Below are 17,496 nucleotides of genomic sequence, written 5' to 3' on the forward strand. Positions count from 1 at the left end.
CGATCGACATTTCTTTTTCGCTATGTTTCTGAACATCTTCAGATCTTCGGTGGGGTTGTCTGCGTTATGGCTGTCCTCGGTAGTGCTGTTTGCCTGTGGCACCATGGCTGCAACAACTCCGTACACCATCTATCGCGGTACATTCGTTCAGCTTCCCCAGCTTGATTCAAGCTCGGCCAAGCCGAAGCTCGCTCGAACCCAAGGTGTCCTGTGGGTCTCTTCGGAGGATGGTCGTATTAAAGGATATGATTGGCAAGTCAAGGATGATGCTAGCTTCCAATCGTTCCTGTCCAGCCACAGCTGGACTGAGGCCGATGTTACAATTGTGCAGTCCAACGACGAGCAGAACGAGTTCTTCTTCCCCGGATTCATTGATACCCACATCCACGCGCCGCAGTACCCCAACCTGGGGTTGTTTGGATCAAAGGGTCTGTTGGACTGGTTGAATGAATACACATTCCCAGTTGAAGCTAGCTTCGGTTCTGAGTCGGACCCGAAGAACAAGGACACCGATCCTAAAGATACACCCCTAGAGGGCCTCCGCGTCTACGACGAAGTCGTTTCTAAGACACTTGCCCACGGCACAACTTGCGCATCCTACTTTGCCACCATCCACGTCCCGGCCACCAATGCTCTGGCAGCCCTTTGCCACAAACACGGCCAGCGCGCCTTCGTCGGCCGTGTCTGCATGGACAACCCCGACCAGTGCCCGCCTTACTATATTGACCAGTCCGCCGACGATAGCCTGCAAGCAACAATTAGGACCATCGATTATATCCAGAAGCTGGACCCGAACGGAACATTGATTAACCCGATCGTCACCCCCAGATTTGCGCCAAGCTGCTCCCAGCACTCCCTCGATAACCTCGGCAAACTAGCTGCATCCTATAATCCGCCCCTGTGGATCCAAACGCATATTTCCGAGAACACAGACGAGATTGCACTCGTCCAGAAACTGTTCCCAGAGTCGTCCAGTTATGCTGACGTCTACGACAAGGCTGGCCTCCTTACCAACCGTACCATCCTCGCGCACGGTGTGCACCTCACTAAGGAAGAGATGACTCTTATCCGCGAGCGCGGCTCGAAGGTTTCGCACTGCCCTGCATCGAACTCCGCCTTAGGCTCAGGACTTGCCCCTATCCGCTTCATGCTCGACCAAGGTGTCGCGGTCGGTTTGGGCACGGATGTGGCTGGTGGGTACAGCGCCAGTATCCTTGAGGTTGCCCGACAGGCAAGCCTGGTGTCACGAGTGGTCCAATATAGTGCGGAGTATCAAGAGCTGACGGGCAACAAGACATCGGATGGAAGTGAGAAGCTTCTAGTCGATGATGTTCTCTATCTAGCAACGCGTGGCGGTGCAGCGGTCGTCGACATGGCGGACGACATTGGTGGCTTCGATAAGGGTATGATTTGGGATGCGCAGCTGATTGAGCTGGGTGCCGTTCTTCCGAACAGCACTGCGAGCCCACTTGATATGGCTACTCTGGCTGGTCGAGGTGTCGAGACTGGCTCTGTGGGCAATATCGATTTGTTTGGGAATGAGACTTGGCAAGAACAGATCGAGAAGTGGATGTGGAGTGGTGATGACCGGAACGTGAAGAATGTCTGGGTTCAGGGAAAGCTGGTCCACACCAGAGACGAGTGAGTTTTTGGTTTGATTTGTATACGTATCTCAATGTTGGTTCGATGAAGGATTACTTTTTCCGTTAGGCTACTCATCGCATACGAAGATTGAGTCAGTGTGGTCATATACTCAACCATCCCAGGTGGCAGAGGACTAAACATCCAATGTTTCCCTTTCGTACTATCGTGTAGTGAACATGCTACTGTCACTGTTCCTAAGGAATTCTTAGCTTGGAGGTATCCGTACATAGTGTCATGTATATAGGTGGCTGCTACTACTTAGGTACGTTTGAACCCCTAGAAATGGTAAGAAGTAGGCACCCTTCCTCCCTAGCAACTTTTTTGGGAGATTTCCCATTGACTTGATCCTGAAGCAATATTTACTACCCTATGCGCGTTCAGACAGTAAACCCTCCATCAACCACCAACGCCGCTCCACACATATAGCTGCTCGCGGAAGAGCAAAGAAAGAGCATTGCATCGGAAATCTCCTCCACCTGTGCAGGCCGACCGATGGGTGTCATCTGAAACTGGGCGTCCATTGACCCGGACTCAATCTGTTCCTTGATGATTGGAGTGTCCACAAACCTGATTTATACTGTTAGTACCACTAAACATTGACACGGAATGAATTATATACATACCCAGGGCAGATGGCATTAATACGAATCCCATCTCGGGAGTATGCTTTGGCGTCCTGTTATGTCATTAGCCAAGTCCAATTGCGCAGCTTATGGAACCGTACCATTTTGGTCAGTCCGACAACAGCGTGTTTCGCTGCGGTGTAGTGAGGAATCCCAAATGGACCGGGGGGGCCGCCAACGCCAAACATGGAGGAGACATTAACAATAACTCCACGGCCTTCGCGAGTGCCACGCGACCTATACTCGGATTAGAAACACCAAGCAGAGAAGAAGGTCACAATACTTACTCCTGCGTGAGCATTTGCCTGATCAGAGCTCGCTGACAGAGCCAAACTCCAGTTTGATTGATATCAATTACTTTCTTCCACTCTGTCAAAGACATCTGGTGGGTTGAAGTGGGATTTCCACTAATACCAGCACAGTTGACGCCAATATCAATGTGCCCGAAATGCTCCACAGTCTTTTGGACAGCTGTGTCAACTGATGCTTCATCTGCTACATTCACTTGGAAGATTTCAACATCGACATTGGGATGTTGGCTTCGGATCTCGGTCTGAACATTCTCAAGCAATGACAAGTTGAGATCAACAAGGGCCAGGCCACTGATACCATTTTGGGCCAGGGCAAAAGCAGTGCTCTTACCAATTCCTAGACTTGTCAGCAACAGACGCTGTTGCTTTGGAGATACGTAGGTCATATTTTACCTGAAGCACCCCCTGTAATAAATGCAGTCCCTCGAACGTGGCAAGTCATGTTGAGCGTTTGGACTTTCCCGAGTATACCTTTGTAGGGAAACCCTCTATTGCAGAGTGGAATATCATAGAATATGACATCCCATGACTTTTCGACATCGGATAACGGAAATCCCAGGTTCCGTTCTGACTTGCGTTGTATAACTTCCTTGTATAAGTTAGTGTGGGGGCAGTGGGCAAGTGGACAAGTGGGCCCTGAACCCTCTCGCGGTCAACTTCCCGTTTCAACCTGATCACATCGGATTCGATATTTTGACGCAAGCTATTTCCCATCGGAAGACTGAGAAGCCGAGTCCCTATTTCGGGATGGGACCGGTCTTGATGAACAGGCGTAAAAGGATATCGGTTTCCAAGTCAAACGACAGTGTTTCTGTTCAAAATTCCATTCTATATTCAACTTCAATCCCCAATTCGGTCATCAACAAGCCAACATGACACGCGCAAACACACAATTCGAAACGGACTCTATCGTCATTGGCGGTGGTTTCGGTGGCTGCAATGCCCTCTACAAGCTCCGCAACCTAGGTCTTTCCGTCAAGTTGATTGAAGCGGGAAGTGCCTTTGGTGGTGTATGGCATTGGAACCGGTACCCGGGCGCCCGTGTGGACACCGAGATGCCGTCATATCAATTCAACATCCCTGCAGTGTGGAAGGGATGGAATTGGTCGCAGCGGTTTCCGGGCGATGAGGAGTTGCGTCGCTACTTTCAACATGTGGACAATGTCTTGAGTCTGAGCAAGGACACATTCTTCAATACCATCGTCACACGTGTGCAGTATGATGCGACCACGAAACGCTGGGTGGTACATACCAATACCGGTCTGGAAGCTACATGCAAGTACCTCATTGCTGCGACAGGATCTTCGTACAAGAAGCATTATCCACAGTTCCAGGGCTTGAATCAATATGCTGGAAAGCTTGTCCATGCTGCGGACTATCCCGAATCCCTCGACGTCAAGGGCAAGCGAGTTGGCCTTATCGGCAACGGAGCTTCTGGATTGCAGATTGTGCAAGATCTTGCAAAAGAGGACTGTGAGCTGAAGGTTTTCATTCGAACGCCCTGCTTTGCCATTCCGATGAGACAGCGGGAGATTTCCTACGGAGAATCTGAAATGATGAAGGGCTACTACGACGGCATCTTTGATCGTTGCTACAAATCTGTCACCGGCTTCCCTCACAACACCTTGTTCCAATCAGCCCTCCAGGCCTCCCCAGAGGAGAGAAAGGTGCTTTTCGATGAGCTGTGGGCGCGAGGTGGGTACAGCTTCCTTGTTTCCAACTACTACGACTTCCTGCTGGACGAAAAGGCCAATTCCATCTTCTACGACTACTGGGTTCAGCAGGTGCGGGCTCGCATGACAGATCCTGAGAAGATGGATATGGTCGCTCCACTAAAGCAGAACATGTTGGTTGGGACAAAGCGGCCCAGTCTCGAGCAGGACTACTACGAGATGGTCGATCGTCCCAATGTCAAGCTGGTGAATTTGAAGCAATCGCCAATTGTTGAGTTTGATGCCGCTGGCGTGGTGACTCGTGATGGTACTGGTACAAAACATCATGATCTTGATATTGTGATCTGCGCAACCGGATACGATGCCGTCACAGGCAGTCTTTTGGATCTGGGAATCACCGACAAAGATGGCCACTCGCTGAAGGAGAAGTGGAGCAATGGAATTTTGACTCATCTAGGTCTGATGGTTCCCGGTCTTCCCAATTTCTTCATGGTTTACGGTCCCCAGGCGCCTACCTCCTTGGCTAACGGCCCACCTTTCGTCGAGATGGAAGCTGACTGGATCTGCAACGTTATCTCGAAGATGAGAAAGGAGGAACTTGAGTCGATTGAGCCAACCCAGAAGGCGGCTGAGGCGTGGCGCGACCATGTCGTCGCTGTAAGTGAGCACACGTTGTACCCGAAGACCGACTCTTGGTACATGGGCTCCAATATCCCCGGCAAGCGGCGTGAGCCACTGATTTATTTGGGTGGAATGCAACGCTGGTGGCAGAATTGCACGGAGGTCCTGGACAGTTGGCAGGGATTCACAATGGCTTAGGCCAAAATGCGGTTTACCAGGGATGTATGTCGACAGGTCCATACCTCCGGGGCTTGTATATAGTTTGTCATAGAAAAGTGTCTTTAGTGATAACAAGGCAGTTCACTGCTCTCGATATTTTGTTAATCGCCGAAACACCGTTGTTTGATGCTTTGTAGAGAGTCTCAATTTCTTTCTGCTTAATCTAAATGCAACAAGGAGTTACTTCAACTCATAGATCTGTAGATTGCTCGCCCAAGAGCACTTAAAGAATAGCTAACGCATTAGGTGGGCTCCCAACGGCACCGGGGAAATTCAGTGGCGATGAAGTGAGCAAGAAAGAATACTGCTTACTGGCATGACAAGCCTCACTGAGTGCCTTCAAATCCCACAGTTCACCAAGCGGAATGCCCAGCAAACTAAGGCACCACTGGTGCAACACAAGCTCGTGCATAGGCTGCTCGATGCCATCAATCATAGGCGGCATAGCCTCAACAGCCATATTATCACTAGCAACAGCAGCAAAGTGATGATCCCACAGCCAGCGTGCCATCTCCTTAGTTCCCTCAAGCCCGCATATCTTGTGTCCACTCATCGCCGTTCCTTGTTCTGCCCCATTCATCTGACCGAGTTTCTCGGTGACTCCGAATCGGATTAGGAGAATGTCACCCGTTCGGAAAGTTAGACCTTGCCACGCGGCTACTGCTTCCAACTCCTTAGTCCCAATGCGGAAGCTGGAGAATTCGTCGTAGTCGATCTTTTGACACTCTGCGTAACGTTTGAAGTCGAGTAGTACGCCCCGACCGGTCACACAACCGCGCTGGTGCCAATCTGCTTTAGCGTTAGCCTTCCGTACAATGACATAGATTGGAATTTCTTACGGTCTAGTGTGGGAAGTTGATTTTCGGGATTGGGGGTTTGGAGGGCTTCGATTGTTGGCTTCACTCCGTTATAGGAGAGGCCAGTTGAGAGGTGGGTAAAATGAGCTGTTTGAAAAAATCAATCAAAATAGATTCAAGAGAGGTTTAGATGGGATATATACTGAAGCTATCCCATTGACTGCTGGCTTGCGTATTGAATTCGACCTGTTACTTGCATGGTGAGCAGGGCGAAAAGGACCAAATATCCCAGCTAACAGCATACCTCATCGTCAAAGCCAAAATGACAGGAGGATTCTGGATCTTCCAATTTTGTAACATTGTGGCAGAGGCTCTTTCGAAAGAAACCGGAATATTTGATGCTTCCAATGGGCCAACTGGTGGAATTAGGTACAAGGTGGTCTTTCGGGGGTTCTGGGCAGAGCAGCTCACTTCAGAGAGATAGACAAGCCTTGCCGAACCTCGGCCGCAGCCTCCTTGATGACCTCCGGGGAGAGCAGGTTCAATGTTCCGTAGACATCTTTCTCTCCGTCCTTATCGAAAACACCCCAGGCGCAGCCTTGCGGCATGCCTTCCACGGGCGGCAACCCGTCAAAGGTTGGAATAGACATTATTACGTTGACACGAGGTTACTGCGATCAATTTATGTGTCGCGTATGGCCAACCTGTTTCCTGTTTGTCGGCATGCACGGAAGGTGCCTAGTTACAGTCGAACGAAATGTCTAATAAGTGGAAGTGAGGAATTGAGGAACTGAGGAAGTTGTAATCCACACCATTTGTTTTTGGAAGTCACGAGATCAGGGAGGAAATAGGAAAGTATGGGAGTTTTCATTCTGGGAAGGTGCGTCTGTTGGGAGTGTAATCGCCCACTTCCTCACTTCTCCAATTTCCCTCACCCTCTGAAGATCCCTTTTCCCCCTCCCGGAAAACACGGGTACCTCAAGGTGGGATATGTATACGGATGTCTACTACAATTCCTAGTAGAAATCCGGGCCGAGGTGCTCGCCGTCAACTTCCCAATTGGGACAGGTGGATCAGAGGTGGACTTGTGGGAATCTTGCAAAATGATCGCGAAGTATCATGGCTGAAAACAAGCCGATACGAGTTTTGTATTTATTACATTAACTGAGTCTGTCCTTGGGAGATTGGTACTTTCTACTATCGGTCACTCTTCGTCAGATCATGTCTCTACAGTATGATGCTGAATTCGCGAAAGAAGCAGCCCCTATCCTACAACACCTTACTCAGGCCCCAAAGCCAGCGTTGAACGATGTCGCCACAAGGCGCGCCATGCTCGGCGCCATGACGCGCGAGGAAATCAACTTACCGGACGACGTTGAACATATGGTTCACAGTGTCGCCGCGCCAGATGGTCACAACGTCCCCGTCCACCACTTTCGCAAGAAGGTCCCAGCTCGCGAGGGAGGCGAGCCAGCCATTATCCATATCCACGGTGGGGGGTATATTGCTTTGAGCGCGGTCGGATGCTCAACTCCTCATGGGGCTTCGGTTTCTCAGACGGGAATTCAAATCCTGAGTATCGACTACCGGCTGGCGCCCGAGAACCCATACCCTGTACCTCTGGAGGACTGTTGGAGTGCCCTACAATGGATTCAAAGCAACGCAGAACGCCTGTCGATCAGTCCAGCTCGCATTGCGGTCATGGGAGAAAGTGCTGGCGGTGGCTTGGCGGCTGCCCTTACTCTTTTGGCGCGAGATCGAGGGCTGTCCCCGCCTCTAGCGAAGCAGATTCTTATTTATCCTATGCTGGATGATCGGACAAGGACCAACCATGCGGGTGAACTGGCTTTCTGGGATGATAAGGACAACATCACGGGTTGGACTGCGTATCTAGGATCGAAGGTGGGAAGTGACGCGATTATTCCCTATGCTGCGCCAGCTCGAGTCGAGACAGTGGAGGGGCTTCCTCCACTATACCTGGACTGTCCTCAACTTGATATTTTCGTGCACGAGGGAATGGAGTATGCACGTCGGTTTGTGGCTGCCAATATCCCCACTGAGTGCCACATCTACCCAGGTCTACCGCATGGGTTTGAAGCGCTTGCACCTGGCATAGACGTCACCAAACAGGCTATCAGTAATCGCTATAAGGCAATGAGTAGCTTTTGAATAAAACGAATGTAAATACATAAATGAGATAGGAGGAAAACACTGAGGTAATCACCGTACTGTCTTGTAAGATTGAAATCAATATAACATCAGGATATTCGGCCGAACCCGACAGTGGGTATGAGTAGGGGCTGTGCCGTGGACCGAGACCATTGGCCATGTATAAGAGGAAGAGCTTTTGTCTTCAGCATAGGATTGTTGATCTCCGTTTGGCAAATCGACACCCTCATTCTATCAATTCCCAAGATGACATCCATCCCAAGACCCAGCCAGGAGACGGTACACAATCTCGTGAACGGCAAAGTTGCCATTGTCACCGGGGCAGCCAGAGGAATTGGCTTTGCAACAGCATCACGTCTAGCACAGAATGGAGCACACGTGGTACTGGTAGACGTGCGAGAGGATGACCTGAGAACAGCCTGTGGGAAGATAGGCCCACAGTCGACATACAAAGTCTGCGACGTCAGTGACTGGAATCAACAGGTAGAACTGTTCGAGGATGTGGTTAAGACAATCGGTCCAATCTACCTGCTGGTCTGCAATGCAGCCATCAACCCCGAAATCGCACTTCTGCAGACATCCGACACGCAGAAGCACGCGCAGATGAACTCACAGGTTCGCTACAATTACCTGGCCGACGAAAGAGATCAACAGAACCCCGATACCCTTCAGCGTCCACCCACAGAGCTTCTGGATATAAATTTGAACTCGGTTATTTTTGGTCTGAAGTTGGGCATCCACCATTTGAAGCACGGTCGGATCGTGGTGGTCGGGTCTGCGGGTTCGTACGTGCCGATCCCTTCCCAGCCACTTTATTCCGCCAGCAAGCATGCCGTGCTGGGCTTGGTGCGTAGCACTGCTCTGATGCCCGAAGTTGCTCGGTCGGGGGTTTCCATCTCTTGGATTGCGCCCTGGTTGACCTTGACCTCGATGGTGGAAGGATTGGAGGCGACCACCAACGGCAGCTTGACGAGCTCCCCGGATGACGTCGCGTGGGCCATTATTGCGGCTTGTGTGGCAGAGGTGCCAAATGGCAAGGGGTATTGGGTTCAGGGCTCTGCAATCAGTGAGGTGGAGGGGGATTATGGCGAGTTGGCGGGACGGCTGATTTCTCCAGAGAATCGGTTCTAGCGGAAGGGACCAGAACTGTTTACCTGACTATTTCTCGAGCCAACATTGCACAACTTTTCTGGGTCAGCGTCAAATACCATTTGGACCGGGGGTCAAGACCAGCGAGGTTGCTGAAATCGAATGTGCAACCTAGGAAGGGGAACCTAGGAAGGGGTAACTGCTATACCATGAACACCTTATGTGCTGTGTCTAAACAAGGTCATGGCAACAATAACGCGGGCAAATCTTGTCAGTGTTTATAATACTCAATGAGAAATTAGGGGATTTAAACAAGCAAATTCATTGATTCAGGGTATCTCGCGTTGCCCTAAAAAAGAACAGACCAGGTACCATTCCACCTAAGAGGTGAGGTTCGAGTGAATGCCAGATTTGCCGCCGTTGCCTTTTCTTGGGTGCTTCCTCCTCGTAGGCGAAAACACCGACCTGATACCATGCCACCTTGCAAGCCCCATCCATATTCCACCTAGAAGGTGCGGTTCGGACGAGGTTGGCGGGTTTGGCGCCGCCGTTCTTGGGCCCCCCCTCGTCAACGGGTGCGGCAATCGCAGAGCATAGTTCCTGCAGGTGTGTAATGTGAGACCGCAGGGCAATAGCTTGGTTTTCGAGCTTTTCACGGGTGCTCCCCTCAGCGTCCTTCATGATGTCGTGATTGGCTGAGAAACAGGCTTCTCCAGCGGTGATAGCTACCTTGATGTTTGACGGCGGTTCCGGGCTGCACTGCTTCGTGAGTTGTAGGCTGCCCCAGGGGCTCTTCCTCGGGCAGTCTAATTCCAAGGTTAGTACTTCAGTTCCAGACAAGTAGAGAATGTGTCATACAGGAGTCTCACGGGCATCTTGCTATCCCTAGGCGAGATCAAGGAGTGAGGTTTGAAGGTGAGGTGATAAGAGACGAAGAATAATAGATGAAATTCTAGGCGCTGATAGAAAGCGATGATGGTTGGTGAAGTCGAAGAGGGGAAGAGGAAAGAAGTAATAGCCTAGTGTCTCTTTATCCTACGCCTGATAAACATACCTGACGCTTCACGATAATCTGAGCTTTGGTTGCCGAATACCACTGTACTTTCCGTTCAATCTGTTCACCAAAATCATATGTGATTATCCCCAGCCAAAATGGTAGTGAGGTTGTTGTGCGCTCGGAGGGTATTCAACCATTCGTGGAGATGGATAGACACAGATAACCATTCCATCCACAGTTACCCACGGTTAGCTGCCAAATATCAACTCCTTTGAGAGCAGAATAGTCTACTGATCCATTAGAGTATGATTTGGTATCAAATAATCACAGACCTCTAGGGTCTTCCGAGATAATAGAATGTAAAGCATAGGGAAGTATATATAGAGCTGAGGGTCAATGACGAACAATAAAAAAAAGTAGCATGACACTATAGACTAACTAATTCCCAACCATAGATACTTCTTTTTCGGTGTTTATATCCGACAAACTCCAGGTATCCTTCCCCGGAACCCTTTTCTAACGGAGAGATGTTATATATAACATATTGGGTGGCGTGTTAAGGTGGCAACCCGGAAATAGCACAAGTAAAAAAAGTTAAATTAAAAAAACGACGGGTTATTGGCCGTACACTACTGGGATCATCTTACGACCGCAGGGCATTACCAAACTAATAGAAAACAAGAAAGGACATGAAGTGCTCTAGTTCTGAGACATAAGATAATCAGGTTGGCGATACGAGGTCTGAGAAACAGAAATCTGGGGTCGGCAAGTTCCGCAGTCATGGGGTCACCTGAACCCGGAAAACCCAATTGATATAAAATTGATGACGCACTGGATCTGTTTGGGTGTGTTAGGTAGGGACATCTCCAAATAACTACCTGGGTACATTTACAGTAATTACATGTAGGTAAAGTCATACCTTGGGCAATAAGCGTTATATTAGACAGATATGTAGTAGCTCCCGAAGAAGATGAGTGAGATAGTTTCCAAGTTCTATACCTTGACATCAACTACGGTATAACACCTATACGAAATGGAATTGAGCACCTTGGATCATCTAAAACATCCCATGTGAGACTCGTCATTCCAAGGTTCTCTCCGTATACCAAAATAGTGGCTATGCTCTAGCTAGTAAACATCCTAACGCCACTATCCGATCTACCATGGAAAAGAATCTCTCATCTAATATTAGAAACTAATTTAAGGCCATGCTTGCTGCAGGCTTGTCTTGGAGGTAGAAGAAGTATAGAGCAAAAGGTATATAAAGCCCTTCGGTATCTCGTTGATCATCCGTGTCGATACAACCAATCCAGCCTGCTACTGCTACTGCACTCTGAACAATCTTTAATCTTCCAATTATCCTTCGTCTCAAAATGAAGGCTTCTACAGTTCTCGGTCTCTTTGTTGCCTATGCAGCTACTGCTAGTGCGGTTCCACTCAAGCAAAGAAACCATCAAGTTGAGATCACCTTCATTGGCGCTGCCGATGCTCAATTCACTCAAAACATCCCTACTGACGGGTCCGTTGTCTCTATTGGTAAGTTCCTCGTTATGCTATACAGCTGGACCGAAACAATTCTAACTGACCTTGTGTAGAAAACCCACTGAGTGTCTCACACATTTCATCCAACACTGCCGGGGTCCAGTGTACATTTAACGGCATTGACCATAGCGTGACAGTTGTCAATGGAGTCCAGTGGGTCGATGTTGGGCCCCCACAGACCCAGGTAACTGGATCTTGCCAGGTGCAGGGATCGGGTTCATCCCCTGCGCCCCCTTCCACTCCTCCCACTGATCCTACCGGAGATGAAGTGCATGTTACTTTCATGGGAGCTGCCGATGCTCGGTTTACCCAGACTTTCCCGTCCAACGGTGGATGGATTCAAATTGGTATGTCTGTATATTCCGCTATAAACACACAAAGGCACTAATTAGTATAGTGAACCCGCTGAGTATTTCCCACATTCAAACCAACACTGAGGGCGTTACTTGCGTTTTCAACGGCATCGACCACAGTGTCACTACTGTTATCGGTACCCAGTTGGTCGATGTCGGACCCCCGCAAACTCAGGTCTCGGGTTCTTGCGCATGATGGTCTCTCCGGAAAGTGGGGAGGAAGTGGCATTGAAAGTCTTGCGTTCAAAGGAAAACAAGAAAAGCGAAAAAGAATAATGGTTTATGTGATTCCATTGTATGGATCTTTCCCAATTTTGTTGGAGGAATTAGCTCCTAATGCCTAATACTCTGTCGAATACTCTCCTTTCTAGCATGTCTCCTCCAGCCACTCCTTGGAATACATATTGTCTATTTAATGTCTTCAATCATACATCCTAAGCAGCGGTATAGCGGCTAGGGTCCAAAACCCGCTTTTTGAGGACCAAAACGGGAAAGAATCAACGAGCTCCGTTGCGGAGTGCGGGTCTTAACGAAGGTGATCTGTTGGCCTACTGACTAGATATGAGCCTGGGCGAGAGTCGATGATATCTCACATCGTAGTAGAGTGTCTCCGCTGGCAATTTCGCCGAAAATGGGCGTATCTTCCTGTAGAGCCGTGAAGAAGACGTCTTAATTAACGCCGTTCGCTGTTAACCTTGGTTTCTGCTGTTGCTGATTTATTCCCGATAGGGTCACTCCTATAACATCGTATCTGGCCAATAAAACCCCTGTTGCTCGTCCAGATACATAGACGAATCGATGAATTGAAGGTCCGGAAGAGGCTGATCTAGCAGCTCCTGTAAAAATGGTTCAGAAAGAGCCGTCCCAGCGGTCATAAAATCTCCGACCGCAAATGCAGTTTCTTCGAGGCTACTTCTGTTGAGGCTCCCGAAATCGGAGGCATCCTGAGGTATCCCTGTTGCAGCCCTATCATGGACACCCAAACGAGCCTTTGTTGTTTCCATCAGGTCCAGCGTGGCTTCAATGTGCTGATAGAACTCAGCAGCAGCATAATTGCCGCTGTTCCGTAATTGTAGAAGAAAGCCAGTCGCTATCTCGAATTGCTCTTCGTCGCTCTGGCGTTCCTTACTGTCCAGAAGGGTCGAGATGCCCAGAACTGTGGCGGCTGAGAAAAGGTATTGGGTGTAGAAGTAGTCGAAGATCATAAAGGTGCCATTAGCCCAGCTATCGACGAGCAGGCGGCATGAATGTCGAGCACACCGAATACATGTCTCCGATAACGCTAGGGCAGAGGCTGGAATGTTTGCTCCACTTGCAGGCTGCTGTGCACGGGCTTCGAGGTGTGCACGAAGAACGTGAAGTAGAATCGTGCGCGTGGCGATTATTGCCAGCTGGAAGTACTGTTAGAAGAGGAATTGCAGAACTCGGATACTAAAAAAAGCGTACCTGGTTGAATAGGAGATGCAGCGATTTGACCCTAGGGTCCAAATCACCTTCCTCCCGACCGTCAAGCTGGAGAGACTGTGGGAGGTCCTTCAGCCAACATCGAAGATCTCCAAAGGTGTCTTGAACCCGGCGAGATAGAGATGATGTGTCTGCCTTCTGACCATATATTGAGTGAATGATTCGACTGGACAGTTGCGCAAGCCCTATCCTGGCGATGAAATATGCACAGTCCGGGAAGTCCGATGCGTTGCTGTCATCTAAACCTACTGGGTTAGAGGGGAGATTTACTCCGATATCGTCGTCTCGAATGGCAGGCGGATATCCAAGCTTCGCTGCCCACATGCGCTCCAGGGTGTAGGCCGTCCACCAGATGCGGTTTCGGTGCTCGCGTTCACCCGCGTCGCGCATCTGCGTCTCGGAGATGTTGAGATGCAGCCCCATTATTGTCGCCAGTCGCACAGCAGCGCCAGCTAAACTGTACGCGGTATGCCTTCGGTTGAGGAACAGCGAATACAACGACTAGATGATCAGCCAGGGAATCGAACCACGCAAAGGGAAGAGGGAACAGACCAGGAGCATTTGTATCTCGACCATGTCGACACTCGGTCTTTCGCTCACAATCCGCAGGATATTCATTGCTTTACAGAAGTAATGGATTCCGGGGAATACTCTTTCTGAAGTCGAATTCCTGGTCGTGTACACCTCGCCGATCGCAAACAAGACCCAAAGTTTAGTCTTGCTTCGCAATCCGGTCTGGGGATAATTTTGTATGGCACATTCAAGTTCGTGGAGAATTGAACTACGCCGTACAATATAATAGCATCGACAAAGACTATTTATCGCAGCCCGGATAAGAAGTCGTGCACGAGCAGGCGTCGGCCATGAATTTCCGCATCTGATAGCGCCAGCAATTGCTCGTCACTCGGAAAGTTAACACGTGGAAGATGGCCATGCTGGCCATTTGACATGGCTTGGCGAAACCGTGTTGCAAACGCCGAGTCAGAGGCTTCGGCGACTAAGATGGGGGTGTGAAGAGCGTCTGCATTGACAAACCAGGGGGCTCCAGTGAGGACAGGATCATTCGGTAGTGCATCGCTCTCTTCGTTTGCAGGTCGCGACGAGGATCTGCGTAGTTGCTGGTTCTCAGAAACTAGGTCCTCGATATACCTGGTCATAGTTTAGCGACGAGAATGAGCAGAGGAATACAGGAGTGCACTCACTGCTCGCTAACCTTGACTAGACGGGCTTTTCGGGGGTAGACGCATTCGACATTATCTGCCTGACGACAACCGCTACAGGGAACTCCCCCGGAACACTTAACCTTTCTCGCATGGCATCTGCGACAGCTAAATCGATTAGTGGCGACTATTAGAGGGAAAAGGAAGGAGCTACCCTACGCGATGCTCTTTGGAATTTTCATCCGGGTTCTGTCGGGCATTGTGCTTCCCTGTTCATCGGTGTAGGCGCAGCGATCCCCAGGGATCCCCAGGGTAGGCGTTGAGCGTTGAGCGTTGAGCGATCGGAGCAAGTGATGACGGCGTCAGTGGCCGGTTCTCCGATGTTTCCGTTCGGTAAATCACACTTTTATACCGCCGCTTAGACCGCCGCTTACCGCCAAATGCGCATCTCTCCAGGGCTGGTTCGGTGCGACTCGCTGATTTTGCCGAAGCTGCCTCGGTGTTATGGCTCAAACTTGCCGACCCCAGACGACGTAGTTTCGACGAGTTGTAGATTAAAGGTCCGATATTTCGAAAAAACCAACCATATGATTTTTTTTCAGTGTCATTCTTTTCCTGTATCCAAAGAATCTCAGAATGGCCGTCACATACAAGAAAATATCGCTGGAAATCCAGGGCGTGAGCCTCGGCCTCTCTACAATCCACAATCTCAATAACAACGATCCAATTCTCTTCCTACACGGCTTCGGCTCATGTAAAGAAGATCTGGCGGATATAACTCTAAATCCAGCCCTTCAGCAGTGTGGATATCTCGCGTTTGACGCCCCTGGTTGCGGACACTCCGACAGCAACAACCTCTCCGCCACAGATATCCCGTTCCTTGCCGCGACCGCGTCGGCCGTGCTTGAACATTTCAAAATCACAAAATTCCACCTTATAGGCCACTCGATGGGGGGTCTCACAGCCCTTTTACTTGCCCGCCAGTGCCCCGACCGCGTATTGAGCTTCGTCGATATAAAAGGCAATCTCGCGCCGGAGGACTGCTTCCTCAGCCGTCAAATTTTCAACTTCCCATCTAATGACCCAGAGGCTTTTCTGGATGCTTTCATTGTTCGCACTCGAGAGACAAAGTCCTTCGCCAGCCCGCTGTATGCCAGTACCCTGCGCTCGCGTGTGCGAGCTGGTGCTGTGCGTCCGATCTTCGAGTCCATGGTGCGACTGTCGGATAACGGCGATTTGCTCGGAATGTTCTTGAGTCTGCCCTGCCCTAAGATGTTTATGTACGGGGAAGAGAACCGCGGGTTATCATATCTACCACGACTGGAGAAAGAGAGCGTGGAGCTGGCACAGATTCCGGAGAGTGGCCATTTCCCTATGTATTCCAACCCTGTCGAGATGTGGCGTCGGATTGCAGCATTTATGAAAAGAATTAGTGCGGTCGCAGGATAGAGTATGGCAGAGTAGAAAGGGGGAACTCATAGACATCACACTTTAACGAAACAATAGACATAGGACGTCCAGTATGACTTTCGTAGGTATTTTCAGCCAGTAGCCCCAAACTATAGACGTGTTCGTAGTACTTACTCTAAGCTCATTAAAAATGCTTTTCGAATATCGGTCGAAGTTTTGATTTCGCCGACGGCGTTAGACCACCCAATTTGTACGGAGTGTCTGGTATAAGTAAGGCCATGAACGCCTGATTCTATACTTTATATTCTGCAGTCGCATTTTTCACCTTTTTGTAAACAGCAACGTGTCAAACGCTAAATGTCGTACCAAACAGCCATGACGACCTCGATCCACAACCCACAATTACGCCTACTCAATGCTCTCCGAGCGAACAACAAGCCCATCATGACGTTCATGGGCCTTCCATCATTTCGAACAGCCCAGGTGATCGCTCAGACCGGCGTAGATGTGACTACTGTCCTTAATCTGGATGGCTACCTTTTACGTACTAATGGTCATTTCAGGGGATAATCATCGATTGCGAACATGGCCATATCAGCGATGACTCTATGCACAGTGCAGTAGCTGCCATCGCGGCCATGGGTGTCTCACCGCTCGTCCGACTCAGAGGGACGCACTCGGATTTGGTGAAAAGAGCTTTGGACGCTGGTGCACAGTGAGTTGCGTCGCACGAATACTACGCGACACGCTCCTAACAGTGCTACAACGTCAGCGGAATCGTTGTCCCTCAGATCAACACTGCACAAGAAGCCGAGGCCATTGTTTCCTCCGCAAAATTTCCCCCACAAGGATTGCGTGGCCAGGGCTCGGCATTTCCTGGATTTGCCCTTGGCATCGATACTCCGACGTACATAAAGACCGCCAATGAAACCCTTATTACATGTGTTCAGATAGAGTCCAACGCTGGGGTTCAGAATGTTGATGCTATTTGTGCCGTGCCTGGTATTGGTGAGTAACCCATTGACATTCAAACATCGCGCGGCCTACTGCGGTCGTCCCAGGAGTTTCCGCTAATGCAATGCAAGATCTGGTTTTCATCGGGCCAAACGACCTCGCCCTATCAGTCCTTGGGTATGTCCCTGCAAAAGGTGATGAGCCTGAATTCGTCGATGCCATCGAAAAGATCGCGACGGCTGCCGGGAAACATGGCAAATGGGTCGGCCGACTGTCAAACTCCGGGGCCTCAGCCAAGGAGCACCTGAAGGTTTTTGATACTGTGGCAATTAGTTACGATATTCGGGCAATCCAGGACTGGTACAAGTCCGAGCTGCAGGTTGCACGCTCATGATAGGCTATGAGAATGGTGGCCAACCAACACACGCGCTCAGTTGAGATGATACGATACATTTAGTATTGCCCTTAAG

At 49.9% G+C, this 17,496-nt stretch overlaps 12 protein-coding genes across 12 annotated transcripts; 7 read left to right on the plus strand and 5 right to left on the minus strand.

Moving 5' to 3' along the window:
- Positions 1-103: 103 nt before the first annotated feature.
- Positions 104-1,645, plus strand: N7489_005172 (uncharacterized protein; the record flags this gene model as incomplete). The annotated part of the gene is made up of 1 exon (XM_056710924.1): positions 104-1,645. One exon carries the CDS (start codon positions 104-106, stop codon positions 1,643-1,645), a length of 1,542 nt encoding a protein of 513 aa, XP_056569345.1.
- A 376-nt stretch (positions 1,646-2,021) lies between these two features.
- On the minus strand, positions 2,022-3,020 carry N7489_005173 (SDR family NAD(P)-dependent oxidoreductase; the record flags this gene model as incomplete). Its single annotated transcript, XM_056710925.1, has 5 exons — positions 2,022-2,211; positions 2,268-2,320; positions 2,369-2,504; positions 2,555-2,915; positions 2,972-3,020. The coding sequence occupies 5 exons, from the start codon at positions 3,018-3,020 to the stop codon at positions 2,022-2,024; spliced, it is 789 nt and encodes a 262-aa protein (XP_056569346.1).
- A 430-nt stretch (positions 3,021-3,450) lies between these two features.
- Positions 3,451-5,070, plus strand: N7489_005174 (flavin-containing monooxygenase; the record flags this gene model as incomplete). Its single annotated transcript, XM_056710926.1, has 1 exon — positions 3,451-5,070. The coding sequence occupies one exon, from the start codon at positions 3,451-3,453 to the stop codon at positions 5,068-5,070; it is 1,620 nt and encodes a 539-aa protein (XP_056569347.1).
- A 244-nt stretch (positions 5,071-5,314) lies between these two features.
- N7489_005175 (uncharacterized protein) lies at positions 5,315-6,538 on the minus strand (the record flags this gene model as incomplete). The annotated part of the gene is made up of 5 exons (XM_056710927.1): positions 5,315-5,880; positions 5,931-6,035; positions 6,092-6,134; positions 6,193-6,304; positions 6,360-6,538. 5 exons carry the CDS (start codon positions 6,536-6,538, stop codon positions 5,315-5,317), a joined length of 1,005 nt encoding a protein of 334 aa, XP_056569348.1.
- Positions 6,539-7,109: 571 nt separating this feature from the next.
- Positions 7,110-8,057, plus strand: N7489_005176 (alpha/beta hydrolase; the record flags this gene model as incomplete). The annotated part of the gene is made up of 1 exon (XM_056710928.1): positions 7,110-8,057. The coding sequence occupies one exon, from the start codon at positions 7,110-7,112 to the stop codon at positions 8,055-8,057; it is 948 nt and encodes a 315-aa protein (XP_056569349.1).
- Positions 8,058-8,303: 246 nt separating this feature from the next.
- Positions 8,304-9,188, plus strand: N7489_005177 (uncharacterized protein; the record flags this gene model as incomplete). Its single annotated transcript, XM_056710929.1, has 1 exon — positions 8,304-9,188. One exon carries the CDS (start codon positions 8,304-8,306, stop codon positions 9,186-9,188), a length of 885 nt encoding a protein of 294 aa, XP_056569350.1.
- Positions 9,189-9,467: 279 nt separating this feature from the next.
- On the minus strand, positions 9,468-9,827 carry N7489_005178 (uncharacterized protein; the record flags this gene model as incomplete). Its single annotated transcript, XM_056710930.1, has 1 exon — positions 9,468-9,827. One exon carries the CDS (start codon positions 9,825-9,827, stop codon positions 9,468-9,470), a length of 360 nt encoding a protein of 119 aa, XP_056569351.1.
- Positions 9,828-11,516: 1,689 nt separating this feature from the next.
- On the plus strand, positions 11,517-12,234 carry N7489_005179 (uncharacterized protein; the record flags this gene model as incomplete). Its single annotated transcript, XM_056710931.1, has 3 exons — positions 11,517-11,679; positions 11,739-12,032; positions 12,083-12,234. 3 exons carry the CDS (start codon positions 11,517-11,519, stop codon positions 12,232-12,234), a joined length of 609 nt encoding a protein of 202 aa, XP_056569352.1.
- A 541-nt stretch (positions 12,235-12,775) lies between these two features.
- Positions 12,776-14,120, minus strand: N7489_005180 (fungal specific transcription factor domain-containing protein; the record flags this gene model as incomplete). The annotated part of the gene is made up of 3 exons (XM_056710932.1): positions 12,776-13,438; positions 13,485-14,003; positions 14,055-14,120. The coding sequence occupies 3 exons, from the start codon at positions 14,118-14,120 to the stop codon at positions 12,776-12,778; spliced, it is 1,248 nt and encodes a 415-aa protein (XP_056569353.1).
- Positions 14,121-14,320: 200 nt separating this feature from the next.
- On the minus strand, positions 14,321-14,659 carry N7489_005181 (uncharacterized protein; the record flags this gene model as incomplete). The annotated part of the gene is made up of 1 exon (XM_056710933.1): positions 14,321-14,659. One exon carries the CDS (start codon positions 14,657-14,659, stop codon positions 14,321-14,323), a length of 339 nt encoding a protein of 112 aa, XP_056569354.1.
- Positions 14,660-15,298: 639 nt separating this feature from the next.
- On the plus strand, positions 15,299-16,111 carry N7489_005182 (alpha/beta fold hydrolase; the record flags this gene model as incomplete). The annotated part of the gene is made up of 1 exon (XM_056710934.1): positions 15,299-16,111. The coding sequence occupies one exon, from the start codon at positions 15,299-15,301 to the stop codon at positions 16,109-16,111; it is 813 nt and encodes a 270-aa protein (XP_056569355.1).
- A 336-nt stretch (positions 16,112-16,447) lies between these two features.
- On the plus strand, positions 16,448-17,420 carry N7489_005183 (HpcH/HpaI aldolase family protein; the record flags this gene model as incomplete). The annotated part of the gene is made up of 4 exons (XM_056710935.1): positions 16,448-16,579; positions 16,636-16,787; positions 16,845-17,080; positions 17,158-17,420. 4 exons carry the CDS (start codon positions 16,448-16,450, stop codon positions 17,418-17,420), a joined length of 783 nt encoding a protein of 260 aa, XP_056569356.1.
- Between the last annotated feature and the right edge of the window lie 76 nt (positions 17,421-17,496).

This window comes from Penicillium chrysogenum (assembly GCF_028827035.1).
Source record: "Penicillium chrysogenum strain IBT 35668 chromosome Unknown utg000002l_segment0_segment0, whole genome shotgun sequence".
NCBI classification, from domain to species: domain Eukaryota; kingdom Fungi; phylum Ascomycota; class Eurotiomycetes; order Eurotiales; family Aspergillaceae; genus Penicillium; species Penicillium chrysogenum.